Source organism: Lactuca serriola, chromosome 3 (assembly GCF_051521515.1).
Source record: "Lactuca serriola cultivar US96UC23 chromosome 3, Lser_US96UC23_V15, whole genome shotgun sequence".
Taxonomy (NCBI): domain Eukaryota; kingdom Viridiplantae; phylum Streptophyta; class Magnoliopsida; order Asterales; family Asteraceae; genus Lactuca; species Lactuca serriola.
The window spans coordinates 49,024,692-49,044,817 of record NC_136410.1 but is presented as its reverse complement, the minus strand read 5'-3'; the positions used below and the strand labels follow the sequence as shown (position 1 = coordinate 49,044,817).

At 29.0% G+C, this 20,126-nt stretch overlaps 1 protein-coding gene across 1 annotated transcript in view; it reads right to left on the bottom strand.

The window, feature by feature from the left end:
• Nucleotides 1-15,061, bottom strand: part of LOC145092209 (callose synthase 7-like) — a 36,235-nt gene extending 21,174 nt beyond the window's left edge. The window contains exons 1-5 of the mRNA XM_079030136.1: nt 14,763-15,061; nt 2,011-2,111; nt 1,755-1,867; nt 1,580-1,667; nt 1,390-1,503 (exon numbers count right to left, since the gene is read on the bottom strand). Coding sequence (XP_078886262.1) covers nt 1,390-1,503; nt 1,580-1,667; nt 1,755-1,867; nt 2,011-2,111; nt 14,763-14,970 — 624 coding nt within the window. The 5' untranslated portion in view covers nt 14,971-15,061. The remainder of the gene's footprint in view (nt 1-1,389; nt 1,504-1,579; nt 1,668-1,754; nt 1,868-2,010; nt 2,112-14,762) is intronic.
• Between the last annotated feature and the right edge of the window lie 5,065 nt (nt 15,062-20,126).

Here is a 20,126-nt window from a genome sequence, read left to right as displayed (position 1 = left end):
ATGTGTCTGTATCGGAACATGACATCCCGATATTTTGTTATACTCAATGCAACTTTATTGTATTTTAAATGAGTGAGTCATGAAACAAAATACGAGTTCATATATAAAAACCTAGATACAAATTCATTATGAAAGAATGTTAGTACTGACATTAATGACAGATTCAATTAGTTTCCAAAAAAAGAGAATTATAATTATGGATATCATTTAATATACATATAATTATAGAAATAATTTAATATCTATATTTATTTAATTAAATAATTATTTAATTTACTAAATTCCTATTGGTCCATTGTTGCACACAATAAATATAACAAAATAACCTAGCCTAATATATATATATATATATATATATATATATGCTTAAGTTATTACGAGAACTCGAAAACTCCTAATTTGCTTATCATTTTTTAAAACCAAAACCACCATTTGACTCATAGAGTTGTGTCTAGGAGTGATCAATGCTAAAAGAAAATGATTTGACGATTTTGTTTACTTAATTTTTTTTTAAATGTGCATATATATACACATTTGAATGTTCATATATATGCATGTATGCACCTATAGTGTTTTTTACACAAAGTTTCCAAATTGACACAACAATGAGACTATAATACCAACGTTTAAGAGAATTACAACTTGAAAACTTAAAAAAAAAAAAAAAAAAAAAAAAAAAAAAAAAAAAAAAAACCTAAATGTACAAGCATGCATATTTAGATGTGCATATATGCACATTTCCAAAATAAAAAAAAGTTTGTAAAATCTTTTTTTGGACCATGGACCGCTCTTAGATGCAACTCTAGGAGTCTAATAGTGTTTTTGGTTTGAAAATTTATAAAGAACTTAACTCTCTCTCTCTATCCATATATATATATATATATATATATATATATATATATATATATATATATATATATATATATATATATATATATATATATATATATAGAAAGAACTATTATCAATGGTTCTCCAAGGGACCAAATATTTTTTCAAGTTTTAGACTTTATTTTTTATCGAAAAAAAATATCTAAATTCATAACTTCACAATGTAAATGCTAAATATACTTTTTGGATTCACCTTGTGAATTCAGATTTACATTGTGAATTTGATGGAAAGTAAATTTTTTTTATCGAATTTGATATCATTAGAAAAATGATAAAAAATTATGAATTTCTGTATATTGAGTTTATTTTTTTTAATAAAAAATAAGCTCTAAAAATAAAAAAAAAATAAAAAAAAAAGATTAGTTTCTTTGTTCCATGGTTAATAATAGTTTTCTATTGAACCTCACTATATATATATATATATATATATATATATATATATATATATATATATATATATATATATAAAAGAAATTGAGATTTATGTCTAAACACAACCTCAGGAATCTTCATAATTGCTGGTTTGATTCCGATAGCATATATAGGAAGGATGTTATAGGAGTGTTCAAATTGGTTTATGTTTTTCTCTACATTGCTTGCATATTGTTGAATCTACAATGCCATAGTAGCATGTGTTATTTAATATTACATTGTATCTAGAAATCAATGTTTGATACACTTATCATACCTCTGGCTCGACTTTTGAAGCATGTACCACAGTCCTTAGTACATCATATAAAACCATTGCAATCTGATAAATCTTGGCCATCTCCTCACTTAGAGATGATAGAAGAAAGATAACAAAATGAATAAGTAATTAGTCGATGTGATATCTCTTTATACTAGTTAAAAGAAAGCCTTACGGTTTCTTTGTGTATTGTCCATCTCTTATGTTTTTCTCATAGAAGTTCAGGTAGAACTTCTGGATCTCCTTAGGATCAGTGTTTGCTAGTCGAGGCTTTGTCGTTTCTTCTTCCTACACCAATAGAACATTTGAATATTTCATTAGAATTTATAAAATACGTTGAATTTAGCTTAAAATGGTGTCATCATCCTGATGCAATTAGTATAATATGATAAACCGTGACAAAAAAAAAACAGTGAAACTATAATGTGCACCTTCTGAAGTCTATGTAGCAAGTAGGTCATGAATTGGCGAACACCACGTCTACTTGATGTAGGATCCATCCTATAGGCCTTCTCATATGCATGAAATCGGCCTAATATAACAAATTAAAGGCATAAAATGTTATGGGAAATGTAGTACAACTAACAAGCAAGCATAACCACCATGTTGTGTATTAGTCAATTATTCATAATAAATAAAGAAGTGTCACCATGAATATGTGATTGCATAAAATCAACAAAATGACACTTTTTTTTATTATAGGAAACCTCTATTCGAGGGTAGATGATTGCTTCTATATATGACCTTTCGCCTCTCCCTACCTAATAAAAGAGTAGCACATTTGCAACGTGTCAATCAATTAGAGCTTCACGTTAATTATTTGACACTTGTCATTTTAAGGTTTTTCCTCATTAATTAAATTTCCACTAATTCACTCCTCCATTTTACACATATCAAACACATCAACAAAAAATTTATTTGTAATATTTATTGCCTAATTTATTAAATTATTTTTTTTTTATTATTGCACAATAATTACTTTATAATTTAATTAAATTTTTTTTACCTTTTTAATCTGTGGTGCTCACGGGTTATAAACCAGTAGGAAATAAAGAAAAAAAAACACGAGCGTACAACAGAGGATACTCTACACATGGAAATAGTAGACCCACAATGGAAAAATAAATAGTATTACGTGACTAGCAATAAATCATGAAGAATATACTAGAAATACAAGCTAAAAAGTAAGAGGGAATAATAACTAGATGGTAAAAGTCACACGACAAGCAAAAGTAGTGAAAAGAAAGCTAGTATCTAGACTACTCCACTATCATGATTCTAAGTCTCCACACTCTCCTGTCATAGGTCATGTCTTCTCGATAAGAGCCACTTCTTCAAGTCTAACCTAACGCTATCTGCTCACTTCCTTCCCGGGTGTCCTGTCCTTCTTTCACTTCCTTTACTAAAATTTCATTATATTAGGCATTATTATTAGTTCCAATGAGTTTGTGATTATTGGGTTTGTTATCCAATCCAATAATGTTTTTCCATATGTCCAATTCAACAACCTTGGTTCTACGACCTCTAAGTTCCTTTTGTATTCATTCTTAATAGGCTAACATTCGAATCCATACAATATAGTAGGCCTTACAACATCCTTGAACCTTCTTGTAGAACTCATGTATGTGCTATTTATTTAACCATAATGCTAGACTTGGGAATGAAGTGAGTTTTTACCTTGATTCGATCTAAACTGATAAGAATCATAAGGGTTTGGATCTTAATTTTTGTCTACTCATTATAGACCCATACCCATTAACCCTTTTATTAAAAGGGTTGTGTATGGATCATTACCGTCTACTGATCCGCTCCATTTTATAATATAACCCTTTTATTAGAACTATAGTTTTTAAGGTTCCCAATCGTGTTTCTTTTAATTTCAAATCCCAAGCCCAAACCACCAAAGGATGGAGCAACTACCATGGGCTAAGGAGGCAAGGACTCGAGGAGTCATACTCATTCAAGTTTTCCTCACTTTTTGACCTAATTTTCCATTTATTAATCATCAATGAGCAATATGGATCATAATTGACAATATGGATCTTATATATGTGACGTGATAATATCGATTATAACTCGGTTAATGTTTTTTTTCCTATTATTATTTTAAAGTGATCATACCTATTAATCCATGCAATGTTTTCATCAATTCATCACTCATAAGCCAATATCTTCTATTATTCTTTCAATCTCAAGTAGTATAAACAATAAGTTTAGGTCTTGCATGACTTCTTCTTACTGTCTTAGTTCTTTCCGGTGTAATCAATAAGAAAATATTTTTCTTTGTGAGTTTGCGTTGGGTGTTTGACTGCTTTAGTGCTTCACCACTTCTCTTTCATGTGGTAATTTTTCTTCATTCTTTATAGTCTATACTTAGTTTATAGTTCTATGGATCGTGAAAATGCAAATGCTTCACCTAAACTTAATAAAGACCTTGAGGAAAATATATTGTCCAAGACCCTAAGATTAGAAACAAATTTACATGTAACTTTTGTTCAAAAGTTGATAAGTGAGGTGTATACCATTTAAAACAACAATTCGTTGGAGGTTTTAGAAACGTCCTTGATTGTAAGAGATGTGCGTAATATGTACGGAAAGAAATAAAAGATTGTATGATAAAAAGACAAGCATCTAAGGGAATTATTTAAACGCTATCAAGTATGAAACAAGTTGACGATGAGTACGATGATGAAGAAGAAGATTGTGTTGAAGTATCATCAAAAAGGGAAAGTGAAGGTAGTGTCATACTACATCTTAAAAAGAAACAAAAAGGGCCCATCGATATGTATTTCACCCCAAATCACGAAGATGCATTTAAAGGTAGACAAGATGGGAAAGGCGGGAGAGAACAAATGATAAATTATGTGTGTTAGAAAGAACTAAGGGAGAACATGTGTCATCAAATGGGAATATTGTTTTACGATGCAAGTATTCCTTTTAAACATGTTTTTGTTTATAGTGTTGTTTTATTATATTGTATTTAATGTTATATGCTGTTTTTAGATGTTATAGGTTGTTTTTAGATGTTTTATTTTGTTTTAAGTTTTAAATATGTTGACGATAGTTTTAAGTATATGTATTTTAAGAGGTAAAATATATCTAATCTGTTGACTACATCCATAGATATCGATTGACCACATCCATAAATATCTCTAGAAGAAAAGATGAATCAAACGTCTACAACTTGTAAGAAAAAGACCGTTTGTTTTTTTAACTTTTACAGATTGCTAAAATAAACTGACTTTTTAAACTTATAAGATTTTTTCAACATTGAAGTTTAAATAATTACACTTTACAACATTGGAATATAAACATTGGAATATAATTCCTACAACCACAATAACAATTTTTTTTTTAAATTATTCATTTCATATATTTCTAAAACAAAAACTAAATTTTTTCTTAATATGGTGTGTAATAAATGACATTGTTTTGTATTTCATCCTAATCTAGTAATTAAGTTGATTTTCAAAACTTAATGATAAAACATAAATTTTAATAATAAATTATTAACATTTTCTTAAATTTAGAATATTTATTGACGATATATTTTCAAAAGTTACCAATCATTTTTCACACAAATGATTAATTTCTCATTAATTTAAGAATAAGTTTCAACAGTTATTTTTGTTAATTTTCTTAAATCTTATTTTAGAACCATTTTTATTCTAATATATCGTTATTTTCGTTTTATTTGTAATATTAAAAAAATAATATAATATAAAATCAACTTTGATCTTAATATATATATATATATATATATATATATATATATATATATATATATATATATATATATATATATATATATATATATAAGAATGCTATTAAACTTTCATATATTAATTCATTATAGGTTTGGGGGTGTTTGAAAGAAAAGAGTGACGTAAAATTTTCAAGCTATACATTTTCTTCTTTTTTGGCCTAGAGGATAGGGGTGAGCAAACCCAAACCAATAAACCGAGAACCGATTAAAACCGACAAAACCGAAACCGAAAAAACCTAAACCGAAGCAAAACCGACGATTAGGATTTGAATTTTTTAAAAACCGAAAAATTGGGTTCGGTTTCAGTTTTTACCCAGAAACCAACTCATCTAACCCCAGAAACCGACCCATAATTAAAACCGAAAAACCGACCCATCCAACCCGAGAAACCATCTCATACTTGATTGTTTTTTTTGTTGTAAATTGTAATAGACTATTTTAGGCTTTGGTTGTAACTTGTAATAAACTATTTGTTGTAAGACTCATGTTTTTTGAAGTATTTAACTTAAATTTGGTGTTTTTTTAAACTATTTAACTTTTTGCTTCATTTATGGAAAATGGGTTAAAACCCAAAACCCATGGGTTTAAACCCAAAACCCGTGAATGTATGGGTTGTACCCAAGAAACCGAAAAACCGCCCAAACCAACCTCGGAACCCAAGAAACTGAATCGACTAGACCTCGGAACCTAGAAACCGACCATTTATGGGTTGGGTTGGGTTTAGGTCAAAACCAACCCAAACCGACCCATGCACAACCCTACTAGAGGATGTCTGCGAAAATGTCTTTACATGCACTCGCAAATTATGGTCCATATATTTTTGAAGAATATAATGTTAGATGTTTTGACGATCACGGTCTTCAAAAAAACAAACAGTCTGTAAGAATGTGTAAATATAAATGTTTTCCTCTCGCAGACACAAGTGCTAAAAAAAAGCTTTTCTAAAAAAACAAAACACCACCTTAATATCATGGTAGAAGAAATTGTATGATTTGGCCGGAAAATGAAATCAACTAGCATGTATGAGCTAAGGGTTCTATTTCTAAAGAAAGAAGTAGTCAAAGAAATAATGGACACAAAAAAGTTTTTTGATCATGTCGTATGGGTGGAACAATTCAGTGAGGAAAAATGTATAATAAGCTTTTTAGCGAATTTTCTGTTGGGATCGGTGTTCGTGAAATCCATGGATGTATGTAAGGTTTCAAAAGATGTGAACTTGTTTTTTGGTGTTCCTTATGACATGGTTGAAGATGTTAAAAAGGATAATCCTACACAATTTATCAGAAGTAACACATCAACTTACGTTGAAACAGGTAAAGAATATGTTATACAAGTTATCACAAATAACACATCAACTTACATTAAAGCACGTAAAGAATAGATTTAGGTAACTTAATCCTTTATTATTATTATTATTATTATTATTATTATTATTTAATTTACATTGTGCTGAGCATTAAACTATTAATTTTATTTTGTTGTTAACTTTGTACTAAACTATTAATTTTATTTTGTTGTTAACTTTGTACGAAGTTATTGGAATCTAAAAGACCACATCTCGGACTCGATGTGCGGCATATTGCGTTGATTGACAAAAAAATCCCTATTGTTCAAAAGTGATTTGAGTAACCGTATCTTTTCAATCTTTCATTAGTTTTGACATTTGTTATTTTGTGGTATTTTTAAAATAAATATTATCCACTTGTTAATTTTTGATTTGTTTCAGTTTTTAAAATTAAAATCATATACCTATATATCTAAACTATTAAATATCATATATATATATATATATATATATATATATATATATATATATATATATATATATATATATATATGATACTAAATTGCCATAAATACATTTGTTCATTTCTTATTTTAAATTGTACATTAAAAAATGTTTTCTGTTACACTTTAATTTAATATTTACTTTTTTTTAAATCAGCCTGTATAATACACGTGTCTCACACCTACTATATATATATATATATATATATATATATATATATATATATATATATATATATATATGACAAAAGTTTTACAAGGAACCATTTTAAACCATAGAACAAAAAAACCATTATTTTTTTAAGTTTTAGATTTTATTATTTATCGAAAAAAATTCTAAAAATATAGAAATTCATAACTTTTTATCTTCTTTCCATTAATATCAAATTTGATAATTTTTTTTGTATCTGTTCAGATTCACATTGTGAATCAATGTGAATCTGCACTACAAATCATTAATTTTGTATAAATCCACTGCATGAATGTGCATAGATTCATAGTGTGAATCTACATAGATTTCACAGGGCAAATCTGTACATATTCACAATGTGAATCTGAACAAATTCAAAATGTGAATATGAACATATAATTTGTTTTATCAAATTTGATATCAATGGATGAAGGATAAAAAGTAATGAATATCTATATTTTTATTTTTTTCTTTTTAATGAAAAATTTGCTCTAAATTTTGAGAAAATATTGGTTCCTTGGTTCTAAGGTTTAAAATGGTTTCTTGTTGAACCCAGCGAAATATATATATATATATATATATATATATATATATATATATATATATATATATATATATATATATATATATATACCCATACTGGTCTTGTAAGCTTGATTAAAAAGTTTACTAATTAAAGAACCTTGCATATACCTGCTATTATTACTCTGTTAGCTTGTGATTGTTAACACTTTATTAACCATTTATGAATTTCTTATTATTTTACTCTATTCTAATATCATCTTATATTAAATTTTATAGCTCTCCAACATCCGGAGCAGATGTACTTTGTAGCAAGGGGTAGTGCAAGAGTACTCCTCAAACTTTCCCGTCAAATGTAAATATAGTGAATATTCGTCTAAATTCATCATAAATCTGTCAGAAATCTATCACAAATTTGTCAATTATTTGTTGGCAATCCACCACAAAGTTTGGTAATTATGAATTTTGTCTAGACTCGTTGTTTTATTCCCAATTTTGTAAAGGAAACTACCTCCAGAAATGAGTTTTTTTTCTAATAGGGAAACCCCCAAAAAAACTGTGCAACCCCTGAATTTTCTTTCTGGATCCGCCACTGTCCAACACCATTCATCACTTTTTCACAAATTTACAAGCATAAAAATAATTTGAGAAAAATTATAATAACCTGTTTCGAGTCATTTCATAATTCGGGGCCATGACCCGACGATCAAGTATCATAAGACTTTAGGCTTTGGGAAAGAGAGGTTTAGACCCATGCGGATGTGGGTAATATAGATTATATGATCTAAGAGTTTGGTTTGTGCTTTGGAGTCAAAGGGTAAAATGGGAAAAGTAGTGTCTCAGACTTCTTTTATGAATTATAGATTTTAGTTCGATGTGTTTTAAGTCAAAAGTAATTAGATAGGGTTGTAGAGCTCCTCAATACCTTTCCTTGTATATAAAGATCATCGAAATAAAAGTTGAAACAAAGAAAGTTTTGACTGTTTGAAGTTAGGACGGTTTTCGGTTAAGCTGCGTACATTAGGAGTACGGGGAAGTATGTTGGGCGTACTAGGGCATCCCTAAGTACCCTGGGCGTACACAATTAGTGCCCAAACCCTATTTAAGCTCCTTAACTTTCCCAAACCTATTCCATTCTCAGCCTCCACATATCCAACACCCTCCCATGAAACCCCTAACCCTAGTTTGAGACTTTTGAGAAAAAAAAGGTGATATTGAGTGCTTTGAATGTTCTTAGTGCATCTTAGAGAAGAATGAGCTCTTTGGAGAACTGTTGGTTGCATTAGATCTTGTAGATCCAAACTTTGTTCACGTTGAGCTTTCTTCTAAAGGTATAAAGTTTGAATCTTGATGATGCATTTGATAGATCTAGTTAGTCTTTGGTGTTATGAGCTTTTGGTCACTTTAGTGCATAAAGTTTAGATTTTAAAAGTTTGTGACATTGTTATGGATAAAGTTGAAAATTTATCCTTTTGATCATCATATTGATTCAGATATAAAGGTTGGAGACTTGGACTTAATGGATTAAGTTGAAAGAGATGCTCTATTGGTCCCTTTGAGACTTAAAAACCAGATCTTGGTGGTTTAGACCATTCTAATGGATAAAATTGGAAACTTTATCCATTATGGAACTATTAGGATCCATAAAAATGTGATCTTGGTCCTTCTATTCCTTCCATGCAAGTGTCATGATGTCTTAATGGATTAATAAGTTAAGGTTTTGGCTTTTGGACCTTTTCTAGACATGAAAAGTCATAAAGGTGGAAACTTTATGACTTGAAATAATATTGTGGGACTAGAGTCGAGCGTTGGATGAAATGACTTAAGTGAAAATACCTAATGGAAAAATGTCATCTGACTGAGTACACTGGGCGTACATTTAAGTACACTCCACGTACTTGTATGGGGTCCTGATCCTGGATGGTGAATATGCCATGCGTATGAGCTAAGTACACCAGGCATACTCAACCTAAATATTTGACTTTCGTTGGCCATTGACTTTTGACTTGAGGATTGTGGGTTATTAATTAAGATTTTATCCGGATCTGGTGTTAGTAGATTCACGGGGGCAACCAGTGCAGAAAAGGGATCATATCGTAATGTTTCAAAGTTCTTCGATTCAGGTGAGTTTTCGCACTGTTCTTGTAAGTCGAAGGCACCAATGCTGGCACGCTAACTTGCGTATGTAGCATACTTGTTGTCTTTGTGACTCTTGCATGATTATTTGTGTATATACATGCTAACCAACTGGGTCTTATTTGTTGCTATTATTATATGTGATATTGTGTATGATGAGACATTGAGTAGTCTCCAGGGTTGCTGATAACTCACATGGCGTGTTGTTTGCCCACTGAGACTTCGGGTAGTCTCTACGGTTATTGGTAACCCATGAGGCGTGCTGTTTGCCCACTGAGACTTTGGGTAATCTCCAGGGTTGCTGATAACCCATAACTGTTTATTTGTAATGTGTTGTGTATGGTATTTTGTGGAATTACTAAACTTTGTGCTTACGATTTGCGATTTAAAATTTCAGGTTTTCTAATAATAAAGGAGGGGCATGAATCGATTGCATCATATCCATGGAAGACTTGTACACGTGATAACTGACGATACTCTGATAAATGTTTTAAAATTAAACGGTCCTATTTAAGATTTTGTATTTGTGATTTGAATAAACACTTAAATTTTTAATTGAAAATTTTGGGTTGAAATTTGGGGTGTTACAAAAACGATGCAATCATATTTTCTAGAAGGGTAGTCTTAGGAAGCAATGGGGAAAATATGCAATCATATTTTCTACGGCAATCATTTTGGAGAAATATTGTTTATGCTCTTAAGTTGACAGAGATGGCTTGTTAAGGTCCTTAGAATGGTTCACATAAATTCGGCCATAGGTTATATTTATGAGTTCATGGATAGAGCCAATGAGGCTATTTCAAATACTTTTCCTAAAAAAGTAGAGTAGTACCAAAAAGAATGTTTTAGATTATGGATCATAGGTGGGAATGCCAAGTGTCTCAACCTTTGCATGTACCAATATAACATATGTTATGGATGCATTGTGTTCTGGATGCTAAAATCAAGAAAAGATTTCTAAAGAACTATCCTTGTGTAAAAATTATGAAGGTTTATTTTGTATGCAAATGAAAATAGAGAAAGACGAGACCACTATGTTATTTTTTTCACTAAAGTTCATATTTGATTAATTAGGTATTAAATTGTAAAGTTTGTGTGATAGATATAATTATGTATATGTTTCAAATGTTGTTTCCTACAGTTGAGTGGTGGATATCTTTTGGATCTTCGGCTCCCAACCTGAAAGCCTTTTTTGTGTAATTCATTAGTTTGACATGTGGTGCTAAAAGTTGTGAGAGAATTTGGAGAGTATCAATACATAAGTTTCCTAATTATATATTATGACATTTTATGTTATTTTATTCTTATTGATACACTGTAAAATATTTAATGTTATTTATTTTTCATCATAGCTTCACATAAAAAAGGAGTAGATTGGAACAAGCTAGATTAAATGGCCTAGTGTATGTGAAATTCAACTATGCTTAGAGCATCCACAATGCATTAAACTCCATAGAGTTCAATGGATTGCCACATCATTTTTTTACAATCTATACAAACTCTATTATTTTTTCTCCCTACAATGCATTGAACTTTATAAAGTTTAATAGAATATTACAAAATTTAATTTATTATATATATATATTTAAGAATTAAAAACTTTACTCTTTTTTTGATTGAAGAGTTCAATGAACACTGAACTCTAAACCCATTGAATGCCAATGTGAAATCTCAAAATGGTAGAGTTTCATCGATTGAATGACACCCAGATTTGCCACCTCATTCAACTTTTTCATTGAACTCACCATTGTGGATGCTCCTAGATTTTAGATACAAAACAAATGACATTGCTATTCCTATCATATAGGGATGTCAACGGGGGGAAACGGGACGGATAGTGCCTACCTCTGCCCCCGCCCCTGAAATTAAAACAGGGGTTAACCTTTCCCCCACCCCCGTCCTCGTCCTCGATTTTTTTTTTAAAAAAAATTCTCCCAAACGGGATGGGGACCCCACGGGAACGGGGTCCCACAGGACTTTACATGAAATGAACAAGAAAATGAGAAATTGATGGGGTGTATGGAGGAAGAGAAGGATGATAATTTTGTGTTTGAAGGTGATGATTTGACTTGGAATGTTGTAGCCATTGTCTTTGGGTACGGTTATTTTGTTTTACTAGAGCTTCAATAGATGATATAATTAAAGATGTAGTTGGATCTAGTAAGGACCCAAGTAGGCCTGGCAATGGAGCGGGTTTTGACCCTGATCCGATCCAAATCCTTAACAATTATATGGGTTTGGAGCATAGTTTTTGATCCGTTTACCTGTTAACGAACCGTACCCGCTAACCCTTTTATTAAAAGGGTCGGGTATGGATCAGCACCGATCGGCTCCGTTTATAACCCGCCCCATATAAATTTTAGAAATATAAATTTATATTTTATATTGCCTAAAGTTTACATTAAATTCCAATTACAAATCCAAAGAGAAAAGACGAAAGACTAAATTGTTTTTACATAGGAGTCAAGGACTCAACTTCTAGACTTCCAGTCTTCTACTCTTCTCCCAAGATTCATGATTTCATTTCCTTTATATTTCATCATGTAATCACCAATTTCATTTATAAATCAATAAGGTTATTTATCAACCGGAAGAAAGTTTGTAATTTCTATTCTCTATCAATGCAATCGACGTTCAAAAAACAATCGGAAGTAACTAAAATAAGGATTTTAATTCCAATAGAAAGTCCTCGAGTACATAATGTGTTTTCTAAATCAAAACTTAGTTTTATTTAATAAATTTGATTTTATGATTTAAATAAAATGTGTTTTATTATTCAAAAAACCTACGGGTTACGGGGTGGGTTTGGATATCTGTTGATTCGGTGGATAAGGATATGGGTTTGATTATTCAAAACCCTACGGGTTACGGAGCGGGTTTGGATCATATTTTGAAATTTGTTAAATGGGTTTGGATCAAGGTCGATTCGCTTCAAACTCGCTCCATTGTCAGGTCTAGATCCAAGGCACTCAATAGAGTTGTGTCGGTTGATGAACACGAGATGAAAAAAGGTAGTATTATATTTTGTATTAATGAGGAAGATATCATTGTGCTTAGGTTGATAACTAAGATGAGTGATGAGTGATGATGATGATATTAGGGGTTATTAGTTTCATTTTCACACTAGTCAGTAGTTGTGGGCCTCACATTTCTCATGTTTGTGATGCCCACTCTGGGCCTCTGGGACCTTAAAGCATCGAAGCGCATCACGCTTTTAAAACCAAGCTCACTAATGCCTAATTATGCCTTTTCACCATTTTCCAATATAGAAATTACACCACTATATTCTTCTGAGGCTTGACTATAGATATTTTGAGGCTTGACTAGCTGATCATATCCCCTTTTCTTCTAAACTACACCTTCTATGTATCTTACTTAACATCTAGCTCATTCCTACGCCAACATAAGGTCATCGACAAAAAACATACACCATGGTACCCATTCTTGAATCTCACGAGAAATCTCATTCATAATTATTTAACGATCCTCACATTTTATGCAAAATTTTCAGTTACTCACAATTCCCGCCCTCCTTCTGCCACAAACACTCAAAATTTGGTTATTGACCCCTTAGACTATTCCCATTAATAACTAAAAGATCTGTGTGAAAAGGATTAAAAAAGAAAAATCACAAAAACCCATCAACACGTTTGTTCCACCATACACAAAGTTGGACTCTCTCTCTCTCTCTCTCTCTCTCTCACTTTTACTTTAAATTTACTTTTTAATAAAATAAATGAAATATCAGATGTTATATTTATAAATAAACAAATAAAATATACTAAAATATAGTAAAAACATTTTCTACAAAATGATAATATTGTTGATATATTCATTTTTCGTATTCTTCTTATATACTTAAAAATTTGGGGTGAGTTTGTATGATATGATTACTAATCATGAGCGTAAAAAAATTGGGTTTGGTTGTAGAATTGTTCATGAAGAGAAAAGAGAAACTAGTTTTTAATGAGAAAAGTGAAACTAGTTTTTAATAAATAGTCTCGTTAGGTTTGGTTGCTTATGGAAATAATCTCAAGTCTATCTTAATGTACTTTGATGAGATGATAGTTTACTATCTTTTCTTTATTTTCGCTTTACTTCTACAATGCAGCATTTAGCATCTCTGTTTGTACCAACTCATCTTCATTTTTATTAATCATAATTAATCTCTATGCATGTCCCTTTTGCCCTAAAGAATATAGGAATCAAATTTTACGGTAACTAAAATCACACTTATACATTGCAAACTTGAAACAAAAGTTATTTTCTAATTAAACTAATCAAACGTATTTCAAGCAGAAGTAAACTTAAGTAACTCCAAGATTCTTCCATTTTTTCATCTCATGATAACAGACTCACCAAAAGACCCTAAGAGGTAGGACCTACGACTTAGTATCTCATGCAGCATGGTTTGAATCCCCTTAGGTAGCTAGCAACTCCTTATAAGCCATGCACACGCACCCAGATACCATGATTTTTTTTTAATAATACATGGATCTGTCTGATGTGCTATTCTAATTAAAACTAATAATTATTATTCTGATTCATCCTTTTATAGAAGCAAACTTACATAACTATCTCATTTTAATCAATAAAGTCTTTATCAATATATATTATAGAAGAAAAGTTACATACCTATCTAGTCTTAATCAATATATTTATAAAAGAAAAAAATATTTTTCTACTGAATCACTTTAAAAACTCATTTCCACACACAACAAATTATAAAAAATTTGGCATCTTAGGAAAGGATGAGAAAAACATAGTAAGGGGAAACATACACAAGTAAGCAACTCTGTCATTATCCTTCTCGATCTCATTGGCAACACGAAGGATACGAGCAATAGAAGCAAGGGAAGAAGGGACAAGCTCACTGTCAACAATAACATCGGCATCATCAGGTTCATCCATAGCGGAAATCCTCATCATCCTCCTTGACAACGACCTCGGTGGACCCAACTCATCTTTGGTCCCACTCGTACTCGCCATTCCGGCCACCCAACTCCGTCAGCACCCCTGATATCCACCTGAAACTTGTTGAAAATCTCTCTCGCTCCACCCTGAAAGCTGCTGAAGATGTGCACACGAAAACCACATTTGTATTTTTTGAATTTTGATATATATAGCGTGTGTAAAGATCCTTTGCTTGTCAATTTGGGGCAATTAATTAGCTTTTAGGGCTTTTATTGCTAACAAGTAAAGAATGCAATATATATATATATATATATATATATATATATATATATATATATATATATATATATATATATATATATATATATATATATATATATATATATATATATATATATATAGGATTAGGTTCATTTGAGACCATCTATATTTTGTGAGACCGTGAGACACATTTTTTTATTTATTTTTATTTTTTTTAGTTAATTCATGTTCCGAAAATAATATTTAAAATTTTTTTTTTATTTTTCCATTTATTTTGCATTTTAAAATTATTTTTAGAATATGTACAGTGTAATATTCTATTTAGAATATTTCACGTATTTTTCAAAAAAAATAGAATTTTTTATTTTTATTTTTTTTAGTTAATTCAAGTTCCGAAAATAATATTTAAAAAAAGAATTTTTAGACTTTTCCATTTATTTTGCATTTTAAAATTATTTTTTAGAATATGTCAGTGTAATATTCTATTTAGAATATTTCACGTATTTTTCAAAAAAAAAAAAAAAAAAAAAACAGATTTTTTTTTTATTTTTTATATATTTTTTTAGTTAATTCAAGTTCCGAAAATAATATTTAAAAAAAGAATTTGTGGATTTTTCCATTTATTTTGCATTTCAAAATTATTTTTAGATTTGGTCTCACGGTCTCTCAAAATTAGAATGGTCTCAAATGAACCTGAACCTATATATATATATATATATATATATATATATATATATATATATATATATATATATATATATATATATATATATATATATATATATATATATATATATATATATATATAGGTTCAGGTTCATTTGAGACCATTCTAATTTTGAGAGACCGTGAGACCAAATCTAAAAATAATTTTGAAATGCAAAATAAATGGAAAAATCCACAAATTCTTTTTTTAAATATTATTTTCGGAACTTGAATTAACTAAAAAAAATATAAAAAAATCCCGTTTTATTTTATGAAAAATACGTGAAATATTCTAAATAGAATATTACACTGACATATTCTAAAAAATAATTTTAAAATGCAAAATAAATGGAAAAATCTAAAAATTCTTTTTTTAAATATTATTTTCGGAACTTGAATTAACTAAAAAAAGAAAATCTTTTTTTTTTAAATACGTGAAATATTCTAAATAGAATATTACACTGTACATATTCTAAAAATAATTTTAAAATGCAAAATAAATGGAAACATCAAAAAATTCTTTTTCTAAATATTATTTTCGGAACTTGAATTAACTAAAAAAAATAAAAAAATGTGTTTCACGGTCTCACAAAATTAGGCCGTCTCACATGAACCTAACCTTATATATATATATATATATATATATTATATATATATATATATATATATATATATATATATATATGCCTAAGTTATTATGTTTTAATTAATTATTGTGTGGATGTACGAAAGATTGTGGATCAATCATTATAATTATTCTAAGAAAGATATTTATCCATATTATTAAATTAAAAAAATAGAATAATACCATTTAATTAAAAGAATGGTAAAATTGTACATTTCAATTACTTTCAAATTAGGAAACTAAAACTTAAAAAAGAAATTTTTAGATTTTAAATAATTTTTGATTATCTAAATTTTAAATTCTAATTTATTTAACTAATTAATTCAATTTTAATTTTATCTTAATGTTATTTTGTTAGAATGATGTTATATGTGATTGTTTTGTAATATTAGAATATTATTAAATAATAACAAAATTTTTGAACCTACAATTGAATAATAACAATATTATATATATATATATATATATATATATATATATATATATATATATATATATATATATATATATATATATATGTATCTGAACTTAAATACAAATTCATAAATATTCTTACAGACTGTTAGTCAGATACACTTTAACATAATTATGCATAATCTAACAAAATGTCATGAAAATGAATAAAATCCTTAAGAATAGCATTCTTAAATATATAATTATTGAACAGATACACTTAACCTTCTTCAATGGTTCAAATTATCGACTTGTTTACAACTATTCTTATGAAAATATGATGTATTTTCATAAGAATGTAACTTGTTATTGAACATTATTACAAGTCTCTCTCTCTCTCTCTCTCTCTCTCTCTTGTAAGATCAATCTTTGATTCCTTCTTCAAGCTATTTTGAAAGAATAACAAATGCAAGTAGGTACATTTTCACTAAAAATTATCATAAACTTATATTCTTTCAGAATTTCATAATCTGATAAATAAATTCAGGTAGTTTATTCTGAAAGAATTATACCTTGGGGCGAGCCTATTTGACCGCTTGATATCCTTCTACCGGAAGTTGTATTCTTGCTTGGTTACAGAATGCAATTTCCTATAGAATTGAAAACCAAACCATAGATAAAAATAACCATACTATTATATAAGAAATAATGACATACTATTACAAAATATGAAACCCTTCCCATATACAAACATGTATTTGAAAAACCATTTATAAGAATGATATTTTAAGAATACCAGTGATTGAACACCATCAAATTTTCTTAAATTTTTTTTTCCTTCATGATGAAACAAGTAATGCACAAAAATCATAATTTATAAGATGATAAATGTAAACCAAATACTTCATGAACTAAAATGCATGTTGAAAAATTCTTTATTTTAATATATGATTAGTTCTTTTTCCTTCGTTGGAGCACATGTTATTAATGAAATTTCAAATATGTAAATTGATACAATGAAAAGCTAATCCTTTCTCAAATAAAAAAGTTAAAACCTTGGAAAGAAAACTTGAACATACTAACAATATTATCCATTTTCTTTGTTCAAAAGAATATAATTTCAAAACATATGCAAGAAACATTAGCGGCATGTTGGGTTATTGCCTAATAGCTTTCAAGGAAATCCATTTTATTTATTTTGAATTTGATTTAGCCCAAATAAAGTTTTCAATATGTAGTCCCATAACAACCCTAATAAAGTTACAGAGTGTATTGTCTCTCTCCTATCTATACAGGATGCGCAACAACCATGGTAAGATCACGGCCGACCCATAGGCCTGGGCAAGTTGGGCGACCGCCCCGGGCCCCCAAATGCCAAAGGGCCTCTAATTACACTTGTTATATTGGTTATATGGTATTAGCCCATTAGTTTTAAGCCTATTGGGCTAGATTTTGAAAGCCTAAAACTCTAATTAACCGATATTTGCATCGATACAAGAGAGAAAGCGTGCATCGTCCGACTTCCAAGTTCCAAGGCGTAATTGATCTTCGAAAATTAATCGATTTCTATGGGAAATCCAAACGACTCTTCTTTAGAATCTAGAAACAATGGTTAGTGAATCCATTTCTTCTCTAATTTATTTTTTCTTATTCAAGATTTAAAGTGAACAATTTCTTCTCCTATTCTCCAATCTCCATTTTTTATGATTTTTTAAGTTTGTCCAAACAACCACATTGTCACGTACCATACTAGAACTGAGAACCAAAGCATCCAAAGTCTAATTGCTTTTCCATCTTTTCAGGATTCCAGAAAACTGAAATCCATTCTTACCCTTCTTATTTTCGATATCAAGTTTTCTTTGTCTAAAATAGCATCGGTGACTGAGAAACTAGAATCTAGAATCGAGAGTAACTCAGACTCAAAATCTTCTTGAAATTGAGACAAAATCGAGAATACTTAAATTTGAGACGAAACTGATTATATGTCTCTGTAAGTTCTAGTTTATAGCATTCTTGAAATTTCTTATTCTTGTTTGAAATTTGATTTTTTCTATGAATCTTTTTTTCAACTTCAAAATTTTGTGTTATGTAGAATCGGAGGAGTATTCGACCTTCTGATTGTGAATGGTCTTCAGATCATATTTCACTTTTGGCTGAATTTAGGTGCAAGCCTAGAACAAGAGCATGATGCATTTTCATTTTAGGCAAGTTTTTTGTATTTTTAATTATGATTATAGGTATGCATGTTAATGAATTGATGATGATGTTGTTATAGATGACAGCGAAAAAGGCTTTTAAAGCAATGTAAGTGAAAAAAGAAAAATGTGATCGAAGTAGATCGTTAGTATTTGTTGGGAATTTATGCAATGTCCAATGATCTACTACACTCTTACACTCTGTATCATGCTATCTTTTGGAAAAATCAATCATTTTTATTTTTTTTGTTTAATTGTTTTTAATAGAAACTTAATTTCAGATAGTTCAGTTATGAACCTTAAGTTGAAGGGTAAGTTTTAGTAGTGGTGATGTATATCTTTGTGATAAAGGTGGGTTGGATGAAACAACATACAAATAGAAACATTTTTTTTAGTGTTGAATATAAGTTTTAGTTGTTTGTTTGAAGTTATTAAAATATGGGATAATGTCATAAAAAACCTTAAGTTTGGCAGAAAATGTCGGTTTTACCCTTTGGCAGATTTTTTGTTCGTTTATACCGCAAACTTGTCATTTTTTTGTCGGTTTTGCCCTTGTTACCTGCAATAGCAGGTTTCCAGATTACTATTAATTATTTTTTGCGAAAAAACCCTTAAGTTTACAAATATTTTGCAAAAAAACCCTTAAGATTATAAACATATAAAATATAAATATATATTCAAAATTTTATAAAACTAAATAGTTTTCTACTGAAACATATTTTTATTTTTATGTATGGTAAATTTTATATTTGTTCGATACAAAGTTTTTATATTTAAATTTTAAAAAATACCTAGGTTTATCAAAATTTAAATATATTTATTAATTAATACTTAAACTTTTCAAAGCAATATCAAAAAACGTCTGTTAGCTAATAATAATATGACATTAGTTACATTCAATTAATTTCTTTAAAAGAAAAATAAAATTATTTTATTTTTTTAAAAGGTTTGTATTTCAGAAATAATAAACTATCATATTTTTTATAAAAATAAATATATTTATATAATAAATTAGACAAATATATTTATATTTTATATGTTTAAAATGTTTA